The following is a 27,069-nucleotide window of genomic DNA, read 5'->3' as shown; positions in this document are numbered from 1 at the left end:
ACAAACAGTCGCGCTTGTTGGCCTCATTAACACGAGCCGGCGATCGGCGAGAGAGCGAACGCATTAACTTCCATAGGCAGCGCGCGCAGAAGCGCTGAACAATGGCATTATGCTGAGGTTGAAAAAGCCTTATACAATGTTTACAATAAAGTCTGGTGGGTTGCCTGGCAGCGGAGTGTACACAATTAAACAGCATAGCTGCACTGCCCTTTTTGCCGCATAGAGCTGAAAGAACACCCATTGTGCTCATTATGATTCTCATTCTTGAAACCTTGACACGAGCAGAATGCGGGGCTAGTGTGGAGTCATACGCGCAGTGCACTCTGTGAAGTAGTGACTGCCTGCGGATGCACTCATACCGTGCGAAGAAAGCATTGCGCGGCTTATTTTTTGATAGTTTGGTAGGAAGGTGTAAAACCTGTGCACGTGCTCTCTGGGATAATGTGATGGAAGGAGTAATATAATTGAGCTGCAATTTTCTGTGTTGATTAATGAATCTATTTTTTTTTTTTTCATGTGAGGGAGATATTTTATTTATGAGAATGAACCTGATAAGCTTTATCATGGAAAGGACAAGAACCTGACGAGCGTTTCCATGGGAAGGGAAAATGTCCTCATTTGAAATATATTCATGGGAAGTCACAACCAAACATGAAAATCATTATTTAAAGTCATTTACATCTGTGGTATTTTGTATTTGTCATTACAAAATGTAAAATTAGTTTATTTCTATTTTGAAGTACCGTATAGGCCTAACCATACAGCTCATAGAGAAGCATTTGTAAGGAAATAACTCGGCCATGTTATTTTATGATATTTTAGGTACGTAAGTGAGAAAAACTTGCAAGTATTTCCACAATATTTTCATTATTATGTCTACATATTTGACATACAGTATTGTGAACTTGTGAATATGATATGCTGTGGTCAATTTTTTAAAAAGAATATTTAGTAGAACGATTATTAAAAAAGTATCTGTCATAAGAATGCTATAACGCTATAATGTACATTTATGCCTCCTGTATTTGTCACCATATTGCTTTTAAAATAGATTATCTCCTTTGAAGTACATGAAATGTGAAAACGTTATCAAGTTATGGCATTTATGGTTTACTCTACCCTGTGGAGATCAATAAAATATCAGTGACTGTTGAGCAATATCCAGTAATGACGGACACACATAGTAGTGTAGTACCTTTGTAACTTGTTGACCACGGTGTACAAAATTTCACAGATTTATTAGTCAGTTAGATATTGGTAATAACTAGTGACTGTTACTGGGGTTAACATATAGATGTAATAGTACTGTTTGAAAACACGGGACAGAGGGACGGAGTGTAGCACAGTGGGTAAGGAACTGGGCTTGTAACCGAAAGGTAACGTTGTACCCTTTAGCAAGGTACTTAACCGGAATTGCTTCAGTATATATCCAGCTGTATAAATGGATGCTATGTGAAAGTTGTGTAAGTCGTTCTGGATAAGAGCATCTGCTAAATGCCTGTAATGTAATTATGTAATGTAATGAAAATAAGTCCTTAGAGCCAACAGTACTTTTCATATGGAGAACAGGTCCCCAAAAGTAACAATAGTACCTTTGTTTCAGAACTAGATGGTCAAAAGTCATTTAAAACAGGGGCCTGCTAATTAACCACAGCCCTGTTTTACATTTATTGAAAAATATGTAAGCAAACAAGAAGAAACCATTTGATGCATTTTTGGGTCAAACGTATACGTAAAACATTCCTGAAGGTCTTGGATAATTTTCAACAAAATATGGCACTTCAAGTTCACAATCATATGAAATAAGAATTTTTGTTTGGAATGTTGGTGAAAATGGATGCATCTTAGATTTTTTCCGTAACCTGCAGAATTTCAAATAATTTGTTGACTTGGGTCTGTTTCTTTGCACGGAACTGTTTAAAATGGCAATATTGAAATGCAGATGTTTTCATTAATGGGTAGTTGCGTGTTTCAGCGACAGAGCTGGTCCTCTTCAACCAAAAGTAAATATGAACATTACTCCCCAGCATATAAAATGACAGAGTGAAATAAAAATCCTGTCAAGCATGTGTACTATTTTAATCTACTACAAATACTATGTTTACTTGATAGCAGAGTTAAAATTATTCCATGATATAAATAGATAGTTTGCATCACACAAACAAGTGGCAAGCCAACTAGTGTCAGGGTTCTGTTCAGCTAAAGTTACAACGGATTTCACATAGTGTTCAGCTCATGCCTATAAAACTGGCCAACTACTGGCCGATCTTTCTAATTCAGCCTATGGCACAGTGCATCTTCTCACAGAAAATAATCACAAAATATAGGACTGAGCGAGTTAACGCTGCTAAGCTTTCTTACAGTGTGCTGACTATGACGGCGCTGCTCACTATATTAAAATTTCAACAGCGGTCTCTTGGAGCTGTGTAGTGCACGCATCCAAATGAGCATCAAAATGAATGAGTACCTCTTAAAAGCAGCTGCGATAATATGTTGGTGTTGTTGTTACCGCAGTAACGAGTTCTGAAGCTAATTAGGCTTTACAAACGCCAAAGTGAGCTGAGCCATCGTGCTTTATCAGTGACTTACCAAATGAAGCAATCATAGAAATTCTGTTAAAGAGAGAGAAGTGGTGATCATGGGCTCGGTGAAACCCCACTCTCCCTCCAGTAACGATCAGTGAAAATCACAGGTTTGCAGACTAACTGTACCGCCGACTAACTGCTTAAAACAGCAGTCTTAAAAGCTGACTGTTAGCTTTAAACTAAATGCTTAAAATGAATGGGCCATTCTGGGCCTTTCCTCCACCCCTGCAGAGAAAGATGCTGATTCTCCCAGCCAGTGTTTCTCACAGTCATGCTCCTCTTTTCATGGCTTGCCGTAGAATGTGAACATCCCAGAGGAGAAGCTGCTCCTCACACAGAAAACAGCATCCCTGTCACCTGGAGAAGTCCCGGGGAGCCGTGGGATAACATGTCTGTCATTCCTAGCGTGTCACCAAACGCGATAAAGAAATCTATATATTTTTTCACAATTTCATTCTTTGTCGTAAATGCCTTGAGACAAATTACTACTCTATGGCTGCCCTATTTTTGAATGATTGATTGGTTGACTGATAAAGCTTATATCCAATGGGCATGAGCAATTCCACCGACACTTGAGTTTGAATGGAAGAAAGTGATGCTTTGTTGTTAAAAGCCATGCTGAAATGGATTGGGTTTTCAATGACAAACGATTACTTTCTTTCTCACCGCCAATCGTAGTGTGAATTTTTTTATATCCTCCTTGCCGTTGTATCCAGTTCCATGTACCTGGGTAGATTAACCGTGTTGAGTCAGAGCTCCCTGTGTCTCTTAAAGCTTATATCCTACACAGTGAAATGTTCAGTCTGCAGACAGGTCTAACAGAGTTTGAGTCTAGTGGGTATCATATGTACTCTATCAGAGCTGACTGAACATTGAACATTAATTTGTATTGGTGTAATTCCTGTGCATTTATTTGACATTTCAATTCAAGCTAGTAAGGTTTGAAGTTTGGAAAGAGTGCAATGGGAAAAGCATCTCTTAGCTTTAAGTGATTCAGTAGCCTTCCCTGGGAAGATTCACTGCAGAATCCATGTGGAGGACATCTAACAGAAAGCAGGTGGTTAAGGCAAGGTGGTGAACGCCATATATCCAAATTTTGGAAGACTTTGAAGACATAGACCGGGTGTAGGAAGACAAGTGAAAATGTGTAAGAAGAGAAGGAAGAGGGAAACAGAGGACGCAGGGGGGAGAAAACACTTGTGGTAAAAACCCACTAGGTGAACTGGGTAATTATCAGCTATGTCTGACTCAGGATACTTGCCACCCTGAAATTGTGTTGTGAACTCTATTATCTGCTTTCTTCTGTTCAATGTTTAGCCAGTTGTGCGAGTATAATAACTAAAATGCATTCACTTACAGTAAACTGTATGCTGTAATGCTGACATGCAGCTAATGCTGAAGTATTTGGACAACTGTGTTAAATTGGTTGTTTTTCCTCTTTACTAATTCGATTTGTATTTTCATATCAAACAATGACTGTGAGGCAAAATTCACAATGTCTGAATTTATTTAATGTGTTTGTAAACAGACATTGAAGCATATTACAACACTGTCGTTCAATGAGTCAAATCCCTGTATTGCAAGTCAGCATAAGTATTGAGACAAATACAGTCCCAATTTCAGTTGCTTGAAATTTTGCAGGTTTACCATATTGCTGTGATTGTTCATAGATGGAAAGCTGTGAGAGCCATGGCATGTGTTATATCCTTTGGAAGTATTTGTAGAGTCCACTTTATGAGCTAAAAGATACAATACAAGAAAACTGGAGATGAGGGCCAGAGAACTAAGACAACCAAGAAAGCTATCGTGAGGACAAAAGAAAAGAAAAAAATCAATTAGAGCTATTGCAGAATGTTTCTGTATTCCAAAGTAAACAGCATAGAATGTGCTGAAGAAGACACTACTGGAGGACTATTCAGCAGCGACCAGTCCATCCATGGAAGACATCAGCACGTGATGACAGGATGATTATAAGAGCTGTGAAAAAAATCCTAAATTGTCAGCTCGAGTAACTGCTAATGATCTCCACAGACTGGGGGTGAATTTATCGCACGACACTGAAGACTGAAAGGCAAATTACAGAGGCTACACTTCCAGATGTAAACCTCTCATCGGCACTAAGAACAGAAAAGGGGAGACTGGGATTTACACACATACACACGCACACGCACACTCGCACAAACACACACGCACAAACACACAAGCACGCACAATATATACACATGAGCCTGATGAGTTTTAGAAAAAAGCCTTATGGGCAGATGAGCCAAAGATAAACTTTTACTAGAGTGACGGAGAAAGAGAGGGACTGCTACGAACCCTCGGCATACTACTTCATCAGTCAAGCATGGTGGAGTCAGTGTGATGGCTTGGGCCTGTAAGGCTGCATCTGGAACTGGTTCAGTGGTCTTTACTGATGATGTAACCATAGATGGCAGCAACAGAATAACAGCCGAAGTGTACACAAACATAATGTCCACCAATATTAAGAGAAATGGCACCAAACTTATTGTATGGAGGTTTATCATGCAGCAAATACAACAACCCAAGACATACAGCAGACTTAACCAATGAGCTTATCTGGAAGAAGTGTTTTGGACAAGGCCCAGGTAGTTACCATGATCTAAACTGCTTTGGCCACGCTTTTCACTCGCTCAGAATGAAACTGAAGTCCGAAACCCCAGGAAACGCACAGCAACTGAAGGAGGCAGTGGAAAAAGCTTGGCGGAGCATCTCAAAGGATGACATCATGAATCTAGTGATGTCCATGAGTCACAGACTTAGTACAGGCATTAAATGTGTGGGGTACACAATGAGAGATTGACTGTGCAAGTCATTAAATTTGTCAGAACTTACGTAGTTCAAATACATAGGCTGACTTGAAATGGGGGAAATGATTCATTGAATGCCATTGTTGTAATATAGTTCAATGTCTGTTTAAAAACACATGAAATAAATGCAGACTGAATTTTGCCTCATAGTCATTGTTTGTTTTGACAATTTGACACAACTGTACCCATACTTTTGCATTTATCTGCAAAGTTCAGTGCTTGATATTTTTGTAAGGTAAAAGGTGCTTTCTATAAGTAAAATTAACCAAATTTAGTTACTATAGGTGTCAGTTGCACACCCCATGCTATTGTAGAACTATACAGGTAGGATGATGTACTGCAATTAATTACTTAATCTAATCATTTTTGATCTGGTAAATTGTGAGTTTCAAATCAGAGATGGTGTTTTGGAATTTAGAATATCGGCAATGGTGTTTAGTTTCAGTACTCAATTCTATTTGGTAAGACAAAACATTGGAGATTATCATTAACTTGGATTGCTTATATAGGGTTTGAACCAAACATTTGAACCAAAATTGGTGATGCTAAATTATTGTACTATTCAAAATAACCTCTCTAATCATACATACAGTATGGCTTAAAGGAGCAGTCTGATAATTTATTTGCATTTCTCTGTGTGAATAACCATATTCATACTTACTTTTACCGCTAGTTAAAATTTCGAATAAAGTTCACATAAAAGCAAACCAGTGTCAATAGTTAAATTAATATTATACTATTGGTTTATAATAGTTTAATTCAATATAGCCCGTAGCATTTTGTTTCGGATTTAATTATCTTGACGGTCCTCAACCGCAAAAAAATGAAAATATCTTCATTTTTAGGATCATCCCAGACAAAAGCTTTCTCTTTGAGCAAAGTTATATTGACCGATAGACAGGATAATATGATATTCCATCCCTCAATGCTGTCACTCACACTGCAGTTAATCAGCTGACCTCTCAGGGAGGCAGCTCTGTAGGGGCCTGTGGAAAACTGTGTGTTTACATTCACACACTATTCCTGCGGGCGTGGGGGGTGGGGCGGGAGTGGGCGGGACAAAACAAGAACAAGGCTTTTTTCAAGGCACAGTCGCATACCTTTGTAAGCAACGCCAGAACTGTTGTACAACTTGTAAGGCTTAACCACAAGTCTAGCTTCAAAAATTCAACTTGAATAACAGTCCCTATCCATGTCCGTTGGCTTGGTTTTAGTAGCTGTTGGAACTGCGACTGGGATTTTCTTTTTCTTTTCTTTTTTTCTTTTTTCTTTTTTGTAATTTGATATCCTCACATGTTTGGCGCATATTTGGTTCACTGAGATTACATCACGCCTTCAGAATGTTTTTTGTCTGCGTGTTGCAATGCTGTCTTATTTTGCAATAGCGTCACTATTTGACAAAGTAAAAAAATATCCATATAACATATTATCCCTGAAATGTCTTGTAATGTCAGTGCTCAGTGTCTCAAAGTCATTTTAGTGAGTGCCACCCCTCTCTGAATTTCCACCGAAGAAATTATTGTTTGAAAGAACAGTGGAAAGACGTACATTTTTTCCAGTGTCAAACTCAACCTTCTTCCATTCCTCATATCATGGTTTCCTTCCCAAACTGAAGTAATTTGCTTTCTGCTAGTTATACATAGCTCTAGAAAACCGTGTGCCTTCCCCACCCCCACACTCACAGCCCTCTGGCTGTCGGGCGTGTGGATCCGTTCTGAGAGAGGCCTCTCTTCCTGTAAAGCACGCACACACACACACACGCGCGCACGCACACACGAAAGCACACACACACAGACACACACACTCACACACAGACACACACACTCACACACACACTCACACTCACACACACACTCGCAGAATTGCTAGCGCGCGACTCTTCCAAGATGCTTCTGTCAGTGTCTCAGAGGAGTTACAACTCCCGGCTCTTCTCCTCCCGCCCGGCGAGCAAGGTAAATACCGGACTTGTTCTGCCCCCCGCCCCCCCTCCCGCTCGCGCTGTGGGCTTTCCGTCGCCCCTGAGAACAGGGCTCTCTGCGGCAGGGCTGTTGCGACCGTCAAGGAAGCGAGCGGGGAGGAAGTAGCAGGGAGAGAGCGCTTTAAGCCTTTAAAAGGAAGTCTCGCGCTCTGAGTCGCCGTGTTCTGATTAGAAGCTGCTCTACTTGTTCTTTTATTGCATCTAAAGAATGTTCAGCATGCTTCCTGACTGGAACGGTCGGGTTGTCTTTTTCTCATATATACGGTGCAAAGGTTGCCAAAGCAAATACCCTTACCATCGCGTCCCCTATAGTGTGTATCTAAGCAGGAGCTGGACTGTTAGGTCTTATAAGGACACGGCAGAATTTGGAAAGAGAGGGATGGTTTTTCACAGTTCTCAGTCTAACAGGGACCCAGAATTTAAATGAAAGGGATGGAGAGGAGGGGAGGGGCTGGGCTTTTTGATTGTTTGTTTGCTCTGCTGATTCAGCAAGGGCAGCTGTATTGTGTCAAAACAGCCTTCTCAGGAAACGATTTGTGTCAGGAGGTTCTAATAACTTTTCTGTTAAGCTCACTTGCAGGTGAGCTGTGTGTCGTACATCATTTGTAACAGATACTTTTGGTACCATAATAAACGTGCCACATCAGAGGACAGCCAGTACTCACCAAGCCAATTATATAGTGAGCTACATCATGTGAGGTGCAAACCATCTAAGAATAAAAGGTAACATGACTGGCTATATTAAGCTAATGAACAGCAGTTCGGTATTATTAAATGTAATCGTTAATGACAGCCATTTTGAAAGGGTGAAACTGTGAATTAAATTCACGCTATTAGAAAATCTAACTTTATTATAAAAACCAACAGGATCTAAGACTAACACATCCTGCTAGTTTTTAGCAGGATTGGTTCAAAGAAATTGGAAAGAAGCTTGACCCGTAAGCCATTTTAGCCCTTTGTGTCTTTGATTTTGTGTCATAGAATAACAAAATAATGAGATTTCAGTAGGGAGATTCATCAGTGTGGGCTCCCATTTGTTACACATCATAAGACTTCTCAATAGAAGATAAAAAAGGGACAAAACTCCGCTTGTAACACCGACAGCTGAACTGAACGGGATTATGTTTTTCTTTGGCTCTGCCCAAAAGGGAGTGTTCTGCTCCCATTATCAGTCCTATGACCCCTTTCACACAGTGACCTTAACATATTGCTGATTCAGACATATTGGTTCTTTCTTACAGCGATCTATTGCAACCGCATATTGACCTGGAAAGGCCTCTGTGCTGTTTTTGTGTGTGTGTGTGTGACCTTTGGTGTTCTGTGTGGGACATTATTTTCTGTGTGATACCCCAGGAGAGTTAGACATCAAATGTTAATCCGTAGCACTTGGGCTGCCACACAGGCAGACGGAAATTGAGGAAGAAGGGGAAGCCATATTGCTAATAAATAATGTATAAAATGCTTATGTCAAAAGAGTTCGGATTTAGAAAAAGGTTGGTCGAGTCATCGATTTGAACTGAACTGTAGATGTCTCAAGATTTAGTTTTTCCCACAGCGTGCAGAAACGTCCGCCGTGGGCTATGCATAGCAAATTGCGGTCGCTCACTCACTCACTCACTCACTCACGGAAAACCTTTGAGGGACGTTTCGTGGGACGCATGCACAAGTGGTGCCAGCTAAAATGTGTCTGCGGAAGTGAGTTGTGTCGTGGGTCTGGACGGTTACGTGCTTGTTTCACCTGACGTGATTTTAGCCCCAGTGTTGTCATTGTTCTGTTTACAGTGATCAAAAGAGTAGATGTTGCAAATCTTATTGGTGACTGGTCCAAAGCCCTGGACACAAAAGAGCAAACAAAAGCGCATGGCGAGGTTGAAATTGAATGCCACGAACTCTGTGTGTCACATCATTACAACTGAGAGAGAGAGAGAGAGAGAGAGAGAGAGAGAGAGAGGGAGAGAGGGGATATATTGCAAGGGTGGCAGCTGAAGGTTATGTTTTAGGTCCTTAACTGTTACAAAGGCGTTTAATAACCCTGAGGGTTACTTAACATGGCGGTGACCACCACAGTTCTGGGATCAGTAGTCAGTCTGCCAAGGGGTGGGATTAAATGCATGCTCTAGCCAACCAGTTTACCTGATGGAGGCAGCAACTTGTGGTTCCACTTCATCCCTAATGCAATTAATACTAATCCGCTAATAGTTGCCAGGCTTGTAATTAGTGACTGGCAGGTGAACTGTTCCTCCCAAAATGTGACAAAACAGAAAAATGGGTCTTCTCTAGAAATCTGCCTCTAGTCCAGTCACACTGTTGCAGTTCATGCCCTACTAAACTGATCCCCAGTGTGTGTAGAAGCTTCTGGATAATTACATGTGCATTACCACAGGAACTGGAGTTCTGCCACCGTTTCTCAACATAGCAGCCTGCCTGTTATTGTGCTCTTATCGATCAACGTTTGCCGTAAATTCCCCTACACAAGTCTTGATTTTGAGTTTAATTTGATCATATAAGCTGGTAACTTCAAAAACATGCATTTTTTATGATTTTATGCTGAATTGCCGTCTTAAACAGGAAGAAAATTACTGCATGGGTCTAACTTCGGAGTTCAGAGTACATGGAGTGTGTTCCAAGTGTTAAATGCATACTTGCCATTACATTTATATTTACATTACATTTATTTGGCAGACGCTTTTATCCAAAGTGGCGTACAATAAGTGCACACCGAAGGAACAACTACAGAACTGCTAAAAGACAACAACTTGTCCATACTGCTAAAAGATTGCACTGTGCAAGAATAAGAAGAATATCTGCATTTGTATTTTGTTGCTGGTAACAACAGGTTAATCAATAAAGGAAAATATTAGACAATATATAATAGATTTCAAGTTAACATAGGTAGAAATTTCCAGGGAAATGTCTTTTTTTACAGAAGAGAAAGTCCCTGTAAATTTGCTGTCATTCCTTGTCGAAATCCATGTGTATTATTTTCCATTACAGTCTTAATAACTTAAGGCTTCTACCATTTCTGAATAAATTTGAACCACTTCAATAAAGAGAGCACTTCTAGCAAGTGAAAGGGAGGTCATGTGACAGGATTTATAATTCCTTTAAAATGAGAAAACAGAATCTTTCTGTTCGTATTTTTTTCTTTTACTTTAATACATTGTCCTCATCTTACATCCTCATAAGATTTTGACAGAAAATGTCACCCCAATGGAAAAAGTTTGTGAATAGTTTCTCTCAAAGTTGCTAGAATTTGTTATTGGAAAGGATATTCTATGCAGCCTATTAATTGTACATACATTTTGTGTCTAGAAACCATATTTCAGTGGCAATGTACAAATATATATATGTAATTTACATGAAAAAAATAAAAGCAAATCTAAACCTTTTTCACATATCACATTGATTACAGGGATACATTGATATTACAATGATGTACAGAAAAATGATGTAATAGAAAACATCCAAATGAGACTACTCTCACAGAGTATTCAAAGTAATCTTTTACTGCATTGTTACATCCATGTATCTTTCCTGTTTATATTAACAGTTCACAAAATAGTTTTTTACAGATTGTTGCTGTATAGGTTTGCAATGGATTATCAACATTGGGAATTTTTCCCAGGATAAACCACAATTTTTAATTAAGCGCCCTAGCTCATAGAGTGTCCTTATTTCCCTTTACCCTTAAAATCCATATTCAGACATGGATTCCCACAATCGGATGTGTATACTTACTTGTATACACTGCCTCTTGTATTTGCAATTCATGAAAATTATCTGTGTAATATCAGTCAGGTATATCCATCTTGCCAGCTCAGTAAATGCAATGTATTCTTCAGTTGATAGGAACTTTAACTTTAAATGTGCATTTTGTCCATTATGGCCTCAGGGCACAATTTTGTATGAGTTGCCCTCGTGTTAATTCAGCAATATTATTAATAATAGATTACTAGATTTTGTTATTTTCTGACTACTGAAGTAATCTAATACTCATTTATTGAATTTGCTGGAGGCAATGCAATTTTACTTCCATCAATTTATACAGACTCCCATCTGAAGGATGTTTGTGTGTGTGCATGCGTGCGTGTGTATCTGTGTGTGTGCATGTGTGTGTGTGTGCGTGTGTGTGCATGTTTCTGTGGTGATCAAAACCATGGAGTGAAGTGTTCATAATGGAAGTGGGCTTCTGATGTCTCTCCAAGAAAGGGATTTCAAGCAGAAAGAAATATTTAGGGTGCAACTGTCCTTTTTCAATTTTGGGTGCTGTGTCTTTTCTCAGTACACAGCAATAATTGCGAAAACTACGTATGTTTTGTATAATATGAACATTGAGTAGTTGTACTAAGGCCTGAAACAACCCTGGCATTACACATTGTGGGGCGTGCGTCCGGTGCGGGCGTATCTGTGGACTTGCCTGTGGGTACCGCATCTGTGTCACTGGGCGGGGCTTGTATTAAACTCTTCACTTTTTGCTCAGATAACCCCTAGGCTATAAGTGAACAGTGGCCTCCATTAGCTCTTATGGACCTCTCTCAAACACACTGAGGCGGTCACAGTCTGCAGTCAATTTGGCGTACCGAAAAATTCAGCTCATCTCCTTTAAAGCAGTAATTTGATTATTATGGACAAAATACGCAATAGCATCGTTGCTCCTAAAAATATCGTCTGAATGCATGTCATTCGCTCGGTGTACTTCCGGCATGTCCTGCTGTGCAACATAGTTACAGCTAATAAACTCAGGTCTTTTAGTCACTCGTGCTCTTCACTGAATAATGACAAGAACAGGGTGTAACATCAATTAGCCAGTGACCTACTCATTGAAATGTAAATGTAAGGTCGGTGGTTGTGTGCAGCGTGTTAAGTGACTTCTTTCTGGCCAAAATTAAATTTTTTAAAAATCTGTTTTTTATTTTGCTGAATCGATCCAATATGTTTGATTAACTTGTTTTGTGAGATTTGCTCAGTTTGTTTGCCGAAAATGTAACCGGTTAACCTTAAGCACTTGTCATTCTCCCTCCTTAGCTTTTGAGCATTCGAGGCTAGTCAAGAATGAAATGGAACATGTGAATTTATACGTACCATCCCTTGTTACTGTCACTGTTTAAATTCTCACATAACTCTGTGCCGCTTTAACCAGAAAGGACCTGATGGCTGCTTTTGGAATGTGTGGCATGCTAGAATAAACTAAGGGTTGGCAAAAGGGGATATGGTGGTATAACGAACTGCCGTATGTGGAGATACACGTTTTATTATTGATGTGGATTCCGGAATTATTTTTTGGTAGAACTAAACTAAGTTACGCATTAATCGTTTTAGATTATATCATCTTTTAACGTAAATTATGTTTCTCGTAGTCTCCGTGTTCCCCCTCGATCGCCCGTTGAAGTGGCTTCTTCCACAGTAGGTGGGTCCTTGCTGTGAGGAACTGAATGCAGATCAATGAACTCTGCTAAATGATCGGGTTGGGCGACTGAAGCTGGAACTGAATCTTGAATACATTTTCATCTCGAATTGGCATAGTACATATTTCAGTGGCGACTACAAATAACCATAGCAAGAAGGATTACGGGGAAGCAATTTTAACATATAACTCTATGTGGTATAGAGTCAAATTCACAACTTTACCAAGACAGCCCTGGATACAAATAAATATAGCTGATAAAAATAAATTAAGGAAAAAAAAAACAGTTACATTGGGAGAACTTAAAAGTGAGGATGATTTTTTCAAATACAGCTAACCCCGTGAGGACGACATATCGTAAACAGGTAAGTTAGGCCTTACTGTAAAAGCAAAACGGTCATAGAATTCATAGGTGGCTAACTAGCAAGCTAACTAGCTACACAATAGCTCGCTAATATGCTCTGGTTGTAAAGCCTACTATCAGCTAGCTATGTAATTAGTAGTTTTATACCAATCTCTTCTGATGCAATTTTAGCATATATTGCTTTTATTGATGTATAGTAGCCTAATTGTTTTGCATAATAACAATGGTACTGTCACTTTAAACGTTCCCAACTAGGCTTTACAGATAGTTAGCGAGCAAATCTATAATAGCATAGATTCAATACGGTGGTCATGTTCCGGGGATGTTGAGTTAAGGCGAAGCTTGGGTCAGTTTTTCGCCCAGTATTTTTTTATAAGTGTTTTTATTACAGTTTTAATGCTTCACTGCTACGTATGTATTACTTACACTACTTTAAATTAACTAAGTTTGTGTTTGGTCGGCATATGAATAAAGCTATAAAACAGTTTCCGCAGTTTTATTTGTAAATTTGTGCGGCACAATTCTAATACTGCACAATTTTCTTTGCTGTAACTAACATGAATTAGGTAAATTTCTTGAAATTTGAAATGTACCTAATATGGTATTGTAATCAAACTGTATTTACTTTGAACGTAGGCTTTAGCCTACCTGGATTAGTCAGAAAAACATAGTGTAGGCCTACTAAAAAGTGTTTAAAATAAATAATGAACACAGAGACAGGATGTGTTCTCATTTTAGACAATGCTTTACTTATAATATCGTATAAGCGATTTCTTTTCCGGTTGTTGTTTTTTTTTTAAGTAAGCGATTTCAAAACGCTCTATTAGGCAGATTTTGCCTTCCTACCGTTTTAAGCTGTGTTGAGGTCATAGAATTAAAGTGAATGACCTTGTCATAATATGGTGAAAGGTAAAATAATGTAATGTAACACACTTTTTTCCCCTTTGTCTCATGTCCATACTAATTTAAAATAATTGTTTGGGGGGAAAAAAACAGGCTCGTGCCCCCATGAATTAACCAGGTCGTTTGAGTTTTATTCAGTCCTGCTGAGATGCAGGCTAACCTGCGAACAGATGAAAGCGCTGATAGCGTGGAACACCTCGGGATCGTACATATTCATGAGCTGTGGTGTAATAGCGCACACGCAGTGTGTTCGCAGTATGCTGGGAAGAGGCTGCCGATGGGCGAGGCCCGTTACTGGAAGCTCGGTGCATTTCGAGCTCGGATAGGATGAGCTCTGTAGGTCTGGAGGAGACTGATAAGATGCTGCTCTCTACAGCCTCCAACAGGACCCGAAACGGTAGACCTAAAACAAGCAGGCGTTGAGACCTTTTAAAGAAAGACTGTCCCAAGATATGAGTGGGTATCTGAGCAGTACAGAAAACCTTGGACACACAAGCTGACTGATCAAAGGTCCTCTTTGTCCACAATTATCATCAGTTTGGAATGTAATGAAATCACAAGGATGTGGAAGTCTGCTTTTGTTCTCTCACTGTTAAAAGGGGGGAAACTGGCTCTTTTAAATAAGTATAGGCCAGTAACTAGCATATAGTGTTAACACTGTCCAAGCTACTTGAAGGCCTTGTGAGTCAGCTCAAGGAGTTTTTTTTGTGGTAATGCCATTTTTTCACCAGTCCAGTCAGGTTTCAGGAAGCAGCATAGCATCATTAAATTTGCCCTGGAGGTTATAAATTATATGTCTGTCACCAGCATTGTACTTCACTTTTTTTTTTTACTTGTCTAATGCTTTTGATACAGTTGACCACAATATTCTAAAACAGAGGATTTTTTATATTGTACTATTGGAGCAAGCAGTTGCCTGGTTTTCTATCTTTCTGGCAAGTCTCAGTGCATCAAATATGATAGAATATCAGGACACAGTCTATCTGTAAGGGTGTACCCCAGGGTTCAGTGTTTGGTCCACTTCTGTCCATTATTTATATATATAATCTGGAAAATAATGTGTCAGATGCTAATCCTCATATTTATACGTATAACACTGTCATATGTTGTTGCTGTGTTAACTCTTGTTCAAGCCATTGAAAAATAGCAAGTCGCATTTAATGTTGTTCAGAATAGCCTTATCCAACTGAAACTTGGTCTTTATGCTAAAAAGACCAAGCTGATGTTTACCAATTTAAGGAATAAGCTATAGAATATAGCCTACCTTCTGTGGTTACTCTTACAAGAATGGTAATGGAGGTCATTTATGTAGAAATACCTGGGTATTTAAAATAATGATTCCCTCAAATTTAAGCCACGTGTACAGTACTTGGAGAAAAAGCTGAGGCTTAAATACATTTTTTTACTTCGCAAATAAGTATTGATCTTCATTTAAAGCCAGAAAGAGACTTGTTGCCACCACATATCTACCTGTGTAGGATTATGGTGATCTTTTATATATGCGCACTTCTGCTCAGCACCTTTATATTATTGACACAGTTTTCTGTGCCTCCCTGAGGTTTACTGCAAACTGTAAAGGCCTCACTCGCTACTGTGAGTGATATACTCCAGTAGGTTGGCCTGCTCTTGCCAAGCGTAGGCTCACTTATTGGTTCATTTTTATATATAAGACAATTCTTGGTCTGCTCCCATCTTACTGATGTGTTTACATTTAAGGATACGTATTGGGCACCGTGTTTTATGCTCTCAGGACTGTTTTATGCGTTCGTTTCCCAATACCCGTACAGAAATTGGAAAAATTGACATTTATGTGTTCTGTGCTCTGCTTGAAATAGCCTATATTGCAGAAGGAATTAGAGCTTGAGGATTTAATCTCATTAAATGTTTTTAAATGCACACTGTGCAAGCTTTTTTGGCCTTGCTGTGGTCCTGTGTTTACAATCAAAGAAGTCTCCTCCTCTGTCTTCTACCCCACACTCACCCAAAACTTCGGTCATCTAGGTACTTACGTAGCTAGCTGGATAGCTAGAGGTAACATTACTTACAGGTCCAACAGAAAACACACCAACTCTGCGTCACTTTTCATACCCTTTGTGAACTTCAGCTGTCGCCATCGAGGAAAACCTGATCCCACTCCACAGGCTGTGTAACCACACCCTTCTCTCCCCACACAGAAAAGTGTGTCTCGCCCAGAAACATCTCGGACACATTTTAGAAGTACAGACAGAGGAGCACAGAGTTGGCAAATGTGCGCAAAGACGGAGACTGCCAGTGCATCATAGATATGGCTGAACATGGTTATTTTATAATATTTTATATTATAGAAATCCTGCATAGTATGCCTTTAAATGCAAAATGAAAAAATGGAGGCAGTCTCACTTGGCTGTCATTGTTTTAATGAGCATTTGTACTCTCTTGAATATTGGACAGCTTGTCTTTTTACATTGTATTTGTGTTTAGAGTATAGTCTTGGCCAGAATTTAGCGAGACGTTTCAGAGCAAGAAGTCTGTACACCAAAGGCGCAATCAAATGATTGGTTGGTGTTTATGAGCAGATCCAGTATGCGGTCTGTACAAATGGTGTCATAAGATCTAAAATAGATGGGCCCACAATGTGCCCTCTCTCCCTAAGCAACAGGGTGAATTTGAGCTCCGGATTCAAATATGCTAATAACAGCTTAGTTGCCTACAGGGTAAATATCATAACTCATTTAGCAATGACATATTTAATAATGTTAATAGCACTATCAAAACGACCAGTATGTATCAAATAAAAAGACAATTATTGGAATGTATAACTGAAATTTGACTGGTCAACAAATGTCCGCATGTTTGGACAGCAATATCTCAATAAAGAGAAGAAAAATGAAAATGAATAGGCTGCGAATGGCCCTTGGGCCTTTGAAAAGAGCAAAATGCTTTGTTGTTGGCTCTGATCACGGCGAAGTTTAGTGCAGCGACAGAAGGCTACTAGTTCAGTCAGAGATATTCAGGTCGATCTGATGTTTAACCTTTATCCAGAGAAGAGAGAGCAACCCGAAGGTTCACGCTTTTAGAATGCTAACCAGAAAAAATGGTTGCCGACTTGGTTGAAATTTTCTGGATGAAAAACAGACGCAGCCTTTAGGAATACACGCATGCACACGCACACACACACACTCAGTAGGTAAGTAGGTATCACTGAAATATTAACATTTTTGTTATATGAGAAGGTCTTATGTTAAACGAACCAAAAAGGCCACCAGTGTAGTGGAGAATACACAGGCCGCGATGCACAGAATTTGATGCAAAGAATTTTTAGTTTATTATAAACACCGGGGAGTTATTCTAAGTGTTTTTGCGTCACAGTCCAAGGACATGTCAGTATATGACAAATAGCTGGAAGCTGAAATTTGATATCCTTTTCCCCTCACTACCTTGAGTCTGTGTTTGGGAAATGGTTCAGAAGTTCATCCTGTGGTCCTCAATCAAGACCCTTTTATAGGAGACACGTCAGCCTTGACCTTCTGTTTTTCTTTCTTCAGCTGGTTTAAGCTCTGAATGTTCATTGAGCTGTTGTGCTGGGTTCAATAGAAGATGGAATTCATCTACTCCAGCAAATGCTGTCTTTGTCTCCAGTCCTTTAATGAAATTATGTTCTGTTCCCCCACCCTCCCTGCTTGGGAAGTGAATTGCATATTTTTCAACGCTTTCCAAGCCAGCGTAGTCATAAATTTGATGCTGATGTTGTTGTTCGCGGTTTCAGAGGTTTTAGGCATTCTGGGAAATTTTTTTAGGGCATTAATTAAATGCTGCTCGGCACGAAATGGATGTGAGCGCCAGAAAACGAGCAACTTTTTCTTCGTCCCGACTAAGCGTGCGTAGGTTCTCGGTGTTGTTTATTATCTTTGCCACGGCATAAAAATCAGTGACTTTGCCGTTTTGCCCTGCAGTGCAAAACATGTTTCCTATCATTCGCAGTGCTCTTGTATTTTCTCACCGCCACTCAGAGCTAAAATGTGACGAAAGCTGGGAACACAAAAAAAGAAAAAACAAATAGCCATTCCTGTGACAAAAAACTTGGAAGGTTGCAGATTATGTTAAACACACACACTTTACGATTTACTGGACACGTTTATATAAACTCAGGAATTAATCGGCTGCGTGATATAGGCTACTTTTTGTGTTTGATTAGTTCCTTCACGTTCCGTCCAAATAAATTCATCTCGAGCTTTCCTGCCTTGAAAGCGAGGAGAAAAAATGCGGAATTGGATGTAAAGCGGAAATTCCAGCTCCTTAAAGAGTCCAGCGCGAGATTTATGTCTGAAACCCAAACATCCCGGCAGAGCGGAACAGGCACGGCGTAGAGAGGTGTTGGATTTCATCCATGGAAGAGCTGCAGATGTGCGTTAGAGAGGGCCGCTTTTGGGAATGCTCGTTCTTGGTATTGTGAGTCTTCATTAGCGAGAGCCATTTAGTGCACAGTAACATTCTGCCAATGGATTGATTACTTTTGTAGGCCTACTTCAAGTGCGCTGGGCCATGTGACTAAAATGAAAGGAATTCAAAGTTATTTGACTTTAATTATTAGTTCTGGATCAAAGCCATTTTTGTTACTGATTTAGTAGGCCTATATTATTTGAGTGGTTGTACATCTGAAATCATTGTAGGCTTTTTGACATTTTTTATAAACCTAGCTTAGCGCGGCTGTTATATGTCATTATGCATTAGTTTGTAACATGCCACATACTTTGACACTGACGTGTGTTAGTTGCATGCGCCGCTGTGGCTTGTAGGTCAGCATTGTTGGTTTTTATCTATGACCGATGCTTCAGATAGTGCCTGTTCATGAAAATGATTACATTTGCAAGGCGTGTCAGTGTAGCCTGGGTCACACTGTTCTGCCTGGAAGTTTTCTTAGAAACGCACTTGAACGTTCACGGATTAGAACTGATCTTGCTGACCATCTTTTGCCCCGAAAACTTTATGAATCGGTCGTTAAATGTAGCCTAGCTTTTTCTTCATTTAAATTTAAATTTAGTCTGTTGAGTTAGAATTTCTGAAGTCTGTTGGTTGAGTGGTAAAATACTATTTCTGTTATATTTCACAACTTGAGTAAATTTTAAGCTGTTGTTTTTTCATAACTTTGTACTTTCAGCACTTCAGTTATGTAGTATGTCTGTTCTGTTAATCTTGAGTTGTCGTTTTGTTAGTTTTTCTTGCTCCTCTTCATATATGTTATAATGTTGTTCTATTGAGTTATAATGAGTTGTGATGAGGTATTACCCTTCTGCAGTTAGCCAAGTCAGTTTTTTCTTCAGAAGTGGGCACTGTTCAGAGACTTGTCTGATTATCTGTGCCGTGTGTTTTTATTAAACCTTGCGACTGCATCGGGACTTCAGTTTTTTTACACGATCACTTGTAATAGGAAATCTATAGAAAAACACATTTTCAACATACAAAAAAAGTTACTCACACATACAAAGCACTGTCTATAAGTCATTCACATTTGCAAAATCTAGGCCTGCCACTAAAAGTACTGATATCAAAACTAGGCCAAGTTACAATAAACAATATTAGCTATCTTAGCTCACACAAATTTAACATGCTGTATTCAAAAGCAATGCTGCTACCCAATGTTCCCAAGTTATTTGAAGTGACTTGCCCCTGTGTTTTTTCATCTTACCATCTGAGCGCATTGTGGTCATTCAGACTTTTTGGTGTCACATCAAATCACATGGTTGAGATTGTGTGAGGTTTCCGAGCCCTGGCGGGTATTAGCGCAGGTGTGGAGACGGAATGAAGGCTGCCTGTCGGGCAGACGTCAGCCGCTACAGATGGCACCTGTGTGAGCTGTGGCCAGGTGCTAATTTGCCTGGCTAAGCTAACCACGGGGAGAATACTAGCATCTGCTTTTCCCCCAATGTCAGGGTGTCATATTCATGTAAAGAAAGGCTAATTTAATAAAAGGCTAATAAATAAATGTTGAAGTCTCTGATACATTACTTAGAATGTTGTATATCAAATAAAGGGCTATAGAGTGGAGTACTTTTGAGGACATTCTTGGTTGTAAAATGCACTTTTCAGAACATTATGACTGAAGTACAGAAAATCGGTCAAAGCATTTGGAGGTACTTACTAATGAGTGAGTCTGTGGAAGGAGGTAATTGACCCATTTTAGCGTGTAGCCTTCTCAGAGCATGCAGAGGGTCTGGAGTTCTGCAGAACATCTCAGAGCACCCAGGTTAATATTTCACCACTTTAACACAACTCACAGCACAATTCTGGCCTTCGTCTTATAGAGGACTTTGATAGAAAGTTGACAGACACGTTTCTGCTGGACTGAAAATGTAGGTAATGCTTTTCTTTATATAACATAGTGTGTCTACGGCCAGATGCTAAAAGTTGTGTCTCTGTACATGATATATTGTACAAGGAACAGATGTTTTTGAAGTCCCTTTTTTTTTTCAAACTTAACAAATTCAGTTAAAGAAAAGAGCCCTCAAGGGGGATGGGGGGGGGTTCGGAGTGTCTGGCTGTGTTTTGTCGAATGTTTAATTGAAGAAGTCCCATTGACCTTGAATGAATGGTCAATTCCCGGCTGCGTTTAAAGTTCGCAGGATAGTCGTGCCCGAGCTCACAGACCTGCATTGTGACTCTGTGGAAAACGCAGGGGCGGGTTGGGTGTCGGGGCAGGAGCCGCCTGAACGCTGGAAGACGATCCGCGTGGCTAAATGGAGACCGCTCCGTCCTGTCATCGGCTCATATTAAGGATTCCGTCGGCTTCGCCTGGGTCGTCTCCCGGGGCGGGAGGAGAGGAGGGAGTCAGCCGGTTTCCCATGGTGCACCATTTGGGTAGAGTTCCGATCGGGAACGTCTGTCTCGCGCGAGCCGAGCGGCGGCGCGTACGTCTTTATCTCGTGTCGCGAACGCAGCGAATTCTGCAGCTATTCTCGGCACCGCGCAGATGCGTCTGTTTGATAAGTGAGTTGTGCATTGCAGCGGGCTTACATTGTTCCGAATCACAAATAGTCCGGATACCTCTCTCGTGATCACACGGTAACGTAGCGATAGCCCACTGTGCCAAAGGTGGAGAAATCACAAGGGCCTCGGACCATGCGTCTGAGCGCATTGTGAATGTTCTCTTAGTTTGCATACATTTTTTCCAAATAAGAATAAAGCTTCATACAATGTTTAATGGTGCTTTTTTTGGCAAATAGATGCCTCGTGATGAGTTGACTATAATAATACTGATAATAATAACAATAATAAAAAGGAGCTTTATTTATATAGCACATTTTATACAAACAGCAGCTCAATGTGCTTCACAACAGATAAAAAAAGATTTTTTCAAGGCCAGGCATAAATAATACAAGCATAAATGCAAGGCATGTAAGGTAATACAAAACACATTTCAACGACAGTCGATACGAGATAAAAGCCGCAAAGCTAAAATAGCTGAATTAGGTTAAGGAATGATAGGAACAGAAATGAATTTAAAAACAGAATTTTCTAAATAAACAAATAAAACTTAGAAGGGGTTAACAAAAAGCCAGCTTAAAGAGATAGATCTTCAGTCCTTTTTAAAAAAAATACCAGCTGAGCTCACTGTTTTTCGAGGTGGTGTTCTGTAATTTAGGGACATAAAAAAAGCTGTAGGCGGCTTCACCAGCTTGCTTGTGTGAGACCTTTGGTATATTCAATAAAAAAGTACCGGAGGACCTAAGAGCTCTGGCGGGGACATAAAATGATAAGCAGCCTGTGATATATGTAGGTGCTGGGCCATTAAGTGCTTTAAAAACAAGCGCTTTCAAAACCTTAAAATCAATTCTGAAAGATACAGGTAACCGATGCAGAGCAGCCAGGCCTGGAGTTATGCCTTCTCTCCTTCTTGCTGCGGCATTCTGAATTAGGTGTGATTTTCCGGTTGGTCTTCTTTGGTAGCCTCGTAAAAAGAGAATTACAGTAATCCTGTCTTCTTGTGATTAAAGTATGTAACAACATTTCTGCATCTTGTTGAGAAAGAAGGCCTCACTTTAGCAATGTTTGTAAGATGAAAAATGGCTGTCCGTATTAAAATGTGAATTAAAACTTAAGGTCAGAGTCTAAAATCACACACTGGTCCTTTTACTTGTGATTTTGTGGTTTGCCTCTTTTCACATTTGGTCCCACTAGGAGAATCTCTCTTTCACTGAGCTGTAGTTTAACAGATATGTACACCTGCGTGTCATCAGCATAACAGTGACAGCTGACGTTGTGATGCCTTATGACCTAGGAGGAGCATATAGAGAAATAAAATTGGGCCCAGAACACTTTCTTGGGCAATGCCCAAGTCAATATTATCAATAGTTTCACGTTTACGTGCTCACCCAGACTGACAAAGAACCGTCTCCCTGTTACATACGAGCAGAACCAAGGAAACTGGCCAACCCATCTGGTCTGTCAATTAAAATACTTTGGTTAGCTGTCAAATGCAGCACTTAGATTCTAGAAGAGTAAGCACGGCCACACTGTTGTCATCGACAACCAGTCTGAGGTCACTATCTGCTTTGAGGTGGACGGGTGTCAGTACTGTGACTGGCACGGAAGTCTCACTGAAATTTGTCCAACATATTGTCATTCTTGTGAATGTTCAGTTGACTAAGAAGAGTATGCTGATCTTCTATGCCACGTTTAAGATGCACAGTTGAGTGGCGCTTGCGTTGGCACGGCCACGCACCCGGCGTGCTGACTCTAGGGGACCGTGGTGTAACTGGAAAAGCGGGGCCCCCGCGCGTATTTCCTTAAAGAGGAGCTTGGAGGGCGCCCGGGGGGGGCGGGGGCGGTGTGGAGCTGTGCCGGAGAGTTTTGTCGCGGCCGGTTTTGGTTAGCCGTCACCGCGTAGATGACCCACATAGCGGAGGCCCTCCGGGGCCAGTTTGCACCGACGGCCCGAACGCCGCGGGCGACAGGCCCGGCAGATGTGCGCCGACGGCCCGAGAGAGTCAAGCGCGTTTAACTCTTTTACGCGGAAATGTTTTTTTTTTTTTTAAATAAAAAGAAGGAGGAAAAAGAACACGCCTGGCGCCGCGCTCAGACTTTCCTACCGCGCGCGCCTCTAACCCCCGCCGGCCCGTTTCGGACGCTCCGCGCAACGTCCCGCCGCTCTCCGCCCTCGGAACACGGCCTGGTTAGCGTTTCTGGCGCGCTGCGTGACCGCTGTTGCTAAGCTCGGCCATTTTATGTGTGCGCCTGTGCTCTCTCTCCCCCTCTCTTTCGGCAGCAGCCCGTCGCTCCGGCCCCGCACCCCATGGCTCCGCCCAGCCCCAGCACCAACAGCAGCACCAACAACAGCAGCAGCAGCAGCAGCAGCACCGCGGGCTGGGAGCAGCTCAGCAAGACCAACCTCTACATCCGAGGCCTGTCCCCAGCGACCACCGACCACGACCTGGTCAAGCTCTGCCAACCGTGAGTACACCCCCCCCATTATGAACTGTATTGATTCCTGGTGGTCCTGGCCAAGTGCTCAGCCTTAATCACTGTACACTCTGCCTGAACTCCAAACCTTTTTTTTCTCCTTCCCCCCCCCTCCACTTAGCGCAGTCCTCGCAGTCATAGATCTTTTTTTTTTTTTTTGTGACCTTCTCGCGACGACCGCGAAATCTAAATCTGCGAGAAGCCAGGATGCTTTGCCGCTCGCGAAATCAAATTAGCGAGTTCCTTGAATGCCCGCTTGTCAGTCCGGCAGAAGCTGCCTGATGCTTTTCATGTTATTATTTTTGAAGCTGGAAACTACGCCAAGGGCGTGTGTTCTCGTCGAGTTTGTTCATAAAACCTCCCGGCCCCAGAGGTTGCGTAAAGACGTTGCGTTATTCCCAGGAAATAGGAAACGACAGCGACTCTCGCTGTGCGCTCGGGTTCAGCTGTGACACGCAAGATTCCCAAATCAGTTTCATGGAACCGAGAAGTGTTTTTATTGTTGGGAAGCTCAACCACATTAGTAACCACGTTGTTGATACTGAAAGCCTCTAGGTCACCATAGCGACGCCGTCTCGTCATTGTTCCAGCAGATCGTAAATTCTGCTTGCTGTAATGGCAACCACGTTTATCTGTGTAGCAACCAATGACAAAATATTTTGGCGTGCCACGATAAACCATCGTCAACACCCATTTATAACCAACATAAGGATGGCCAGGAGTAAGGCTGTGCTTTAGTAGCCTGTGCATCCAGGCTGGGTTGTGACTTCATGTGAAGAGGTAGACACCCAGTGCATCAATGTGGTGTCCTGTCTTATGACTTATAAATCCTTGTCATTAAAGCTCCCCCAAAAAAATGTTTTCTTTAAAAGTCTATTTTGAGCTGTAAATGTTTGTAGTTTTATATTTTCACCCTGCCTCAATATAGTTCTCACTGGGTATGCTCTCTACAAATGCCATGAAGGGCTGCCAACCAACAGGTCCAACTAAATCTGCTTTGTCCCAAAAGATGCCTACGTTTTCTGGTCTGCAAAATATGTAAAGGATGGCAGACATGCATACATACACACACACACACACACACACACACATACTCACATGCAAGCACGCACGCACGCACACACACACACGCACACAGAGCGGAGGAGCTACCGGGGATATGACAGCAGCATTACACTGTATTTTAATTTTATTTGAAAAACTATTGATGATTATAAGGAAAAGTCATAGGTGGAGCAGTGCTGGTGTATGTAGTATAGGAACTATGGGTGTTTTTAATGGATCGTACTGGCGGATGCACCATTAAAACCACATTCTTTCTCATTCCCTTATTACACTGGGGCCATGTGCTATACTTTACTTTTGCAGCCTCTCCTCTGGTAAAAACCAGTGGTACTTTTCACATTTATATGATTCTTAATTATTAAGTGTTTTGTTTCTTTAAGGAGCCAGTACGATACAGTAACTCAGTGATGTCATTCAGTGGAATTAAAGGTTTCTGCTTCCTGCTCATGCGTTTCCTCATCATAAACTGAACTATGTTTCGGCAACTAGCATGACCTTGACAGTCCATGGTGATTCATAATACTGAAAAAGACCATTTTTACCTCAATGTAAAATGAGTATGTTCCTGGTGCATGTGATCCATGTAACTTTCACATACCCTTATAGAAACACGCTACATTTATTCGCTATGCACGCTAGCTGTAGAGACAGATGGGAAGGTCTGAAGAACCTCAAATAAATTGTGTTGAGTTCAATCCATTCAGGAAATAGTGAAATATCAATACTTGAAATACTGCAACCAATATTTCCAGTCTCATCGTTACTTGTATTTTATCATGTGCAGAACTATGAGCAATAATTTGCAAGGTTTCCCTGCGTCAGTGCATTGCCAGAAAATATACTTTCCCCGTTTAAAAGCACTGTGCACAATTGAAAAGTGGGGCAATCAGAATATGTCATTAATTTTTGTTGGTGAATGGCAGTGCTGTGTAGATTATCCTTTTCTTCTGTGCTTTAGTCCTGGCTGATCTTAAATGGAATTTTAACTGACACAAAAGACAGCAATGATTATAAATATAAATGAATAACAGTCGTTCAAAAAATAATTCTCCTCCAGACTGAATTTGTTTTGTTGACGCTGAGCTTATTAACAGCTGCCTGTTAATAGCATTCTGTGGGCATACCTCTTAAAGACTAATTTCCTCAGGTATGCTGTATGGCATGGATACTGAAATCTGGCCCTCAAATCCAAATCCAGCCCAGGTTTTATTTTCTCCCTGGTAATGAACAGAAGAATTAGGGCTACTGATTTGCCAGAATGTTGTCACCTGACTCCCGGGTAAAGGGAGGGTGGAAAACCAGCAGGTCTCAGCCCTCAAGGGCTGTGATTTGAGTAGCAGGTTTGTAAGGTTTGCAGGCTGAGAGCTGAACTTCAGACACACCATGCTGATTAATTCTGAGTGCAGATTCTGCCATAGTCAGGAATGGCCATTAAAGAATTGGCTTGTGTTGTTGCTAAAGAACTAAGCGCTTTGTCCTGTAGAAAACACTCATTTAAACCGAATTCTGTTGACAACTAAACAAGTAGTTTATTATGGCAGAATCAATAAAAACAAAAGCAGAAGGACAGTTCTTCAATTGTTGCATATTTTGTTCATTTTCAGGATAGCTTCCAGATGGACGTGGTATTCAGACACTTGTCTGTGGTGCCGTGCTAGCAGCAGGCATATGGAGGTGGACTGAAGGGCAGTCCACCGTGGACACCGCTGTGAAAAGGATGCAGGGTCTAGCGTAGCTACAGAACTACATTGACAGAAATGCAAATGACTGTTTTGAATTGCTCCAAAATGGACGCAGTTAAGGGCCAGGAAGGAGCCAGTGAGCTCTGTAAGCGCAAATTAATTTCCAGATCAGGCATATCAGAAAGAGAGCCAACACCATTAGTGCTATTTAGGAAAGCTCTTTAGTATTTGCTTTTTTGAGTTCAGGATCAGAAACCATGATCTCCATTTCTGAGAAGAATGCTTGAAGTTCTGAGAAGAACATGCTCTTTACATATTATGGTATGGAGATTTTTTTTATTTGACCTTTGCCTGTTTTCATGTGAACAAAGCACACAGACAAATTTGCATTTTAATACATCGATAGTTGGGCCGACTATCTCTGTAGTCTCAGTGTAAATGACCAGCATGATAATCCTCGGGATAACATTGACCTTCACTCCAGAATCTCACACATTTCAGTCCGTGGATCTTGAAATGTCTGGGAGATTAGCATGGAGAGTCAAGATTTTAGGTCAAGGGGTTACCACCCCGGCAATCCTTACTCTCATTTTAAGCCTAATCCTATCCAGATCATTAGAGCGTTTTAACTTTGACCTTTCCTTCACCCTGCACAACTCCTCTCTCACCGTCGCCACTGACGATGACTGGTGGCTGACTCGACCTTGAGATTGGTGTCCATTTAGACCAGCGCTGTAAAACTGCAGTCCTGGAGGGCCTCGACATCTTCCGGTTTTTGTGGTTTGTTTTCAATCAGTGGTCAGTTTCGACCTTGAAAACAAG

The 27,069-nt window shown here is 40.9% G+C and overlaps 1 protein-coding gene across 10 annotated transcripts in view; it reads left to right on the top strand.

The window, feature by feature from the left end:
* The window catches only part of LOC135241427 (RNA-binding motif, single-stranded-interacting protein 1), a 54,007-nt gene that overhangs the window by 3,608 nt on the left and 23,330 nt on the right, over positions 1 to 27,069 (top strand). For 2 of the 10 annotated variants that reach the window (XM_064311825.1, XM_064311821.1), the window contains exon 2: positions 23,307 to 23,491. In XM_064311825.1, the coding sequence (XP_064167895.1) occupies positions 23,307 to 23,491 (185 nt within the window). Of the gene's footprint in view, positions 1 to 7,213; positions 7,369 to 12,820; positions 13,164 to 17,340; positions 17,922 to 18,460; positions 18,494 to 23,306; positions 23,492 to 27,069 lie in introns of those variants that run through there. The other 8 variants (XM_064311822.1, XM_064311824.1, XM_064311827.1 and 5 more) reach the window with 8 other exon arrangements.

The sequence above is a fragment of the Anguilla rostrata genome, chromosome 15 (assembly GCF_018555375.3).
Source record: "Anguilla rostrata isolate EN2019 chromosome 15, ASM1855537v3, whole genome shotgun sequence".
NCBI lineage: Eukaryota > Metazoa > Chordata > Actinopteri > Anguilliformes > Anguillidae > Anguilla > Anguilla rostrata.
Note: the sequence above shows the minus strand (reverse complement) of the source record. Positions and strands in the feature narration are given on the sequence as shown.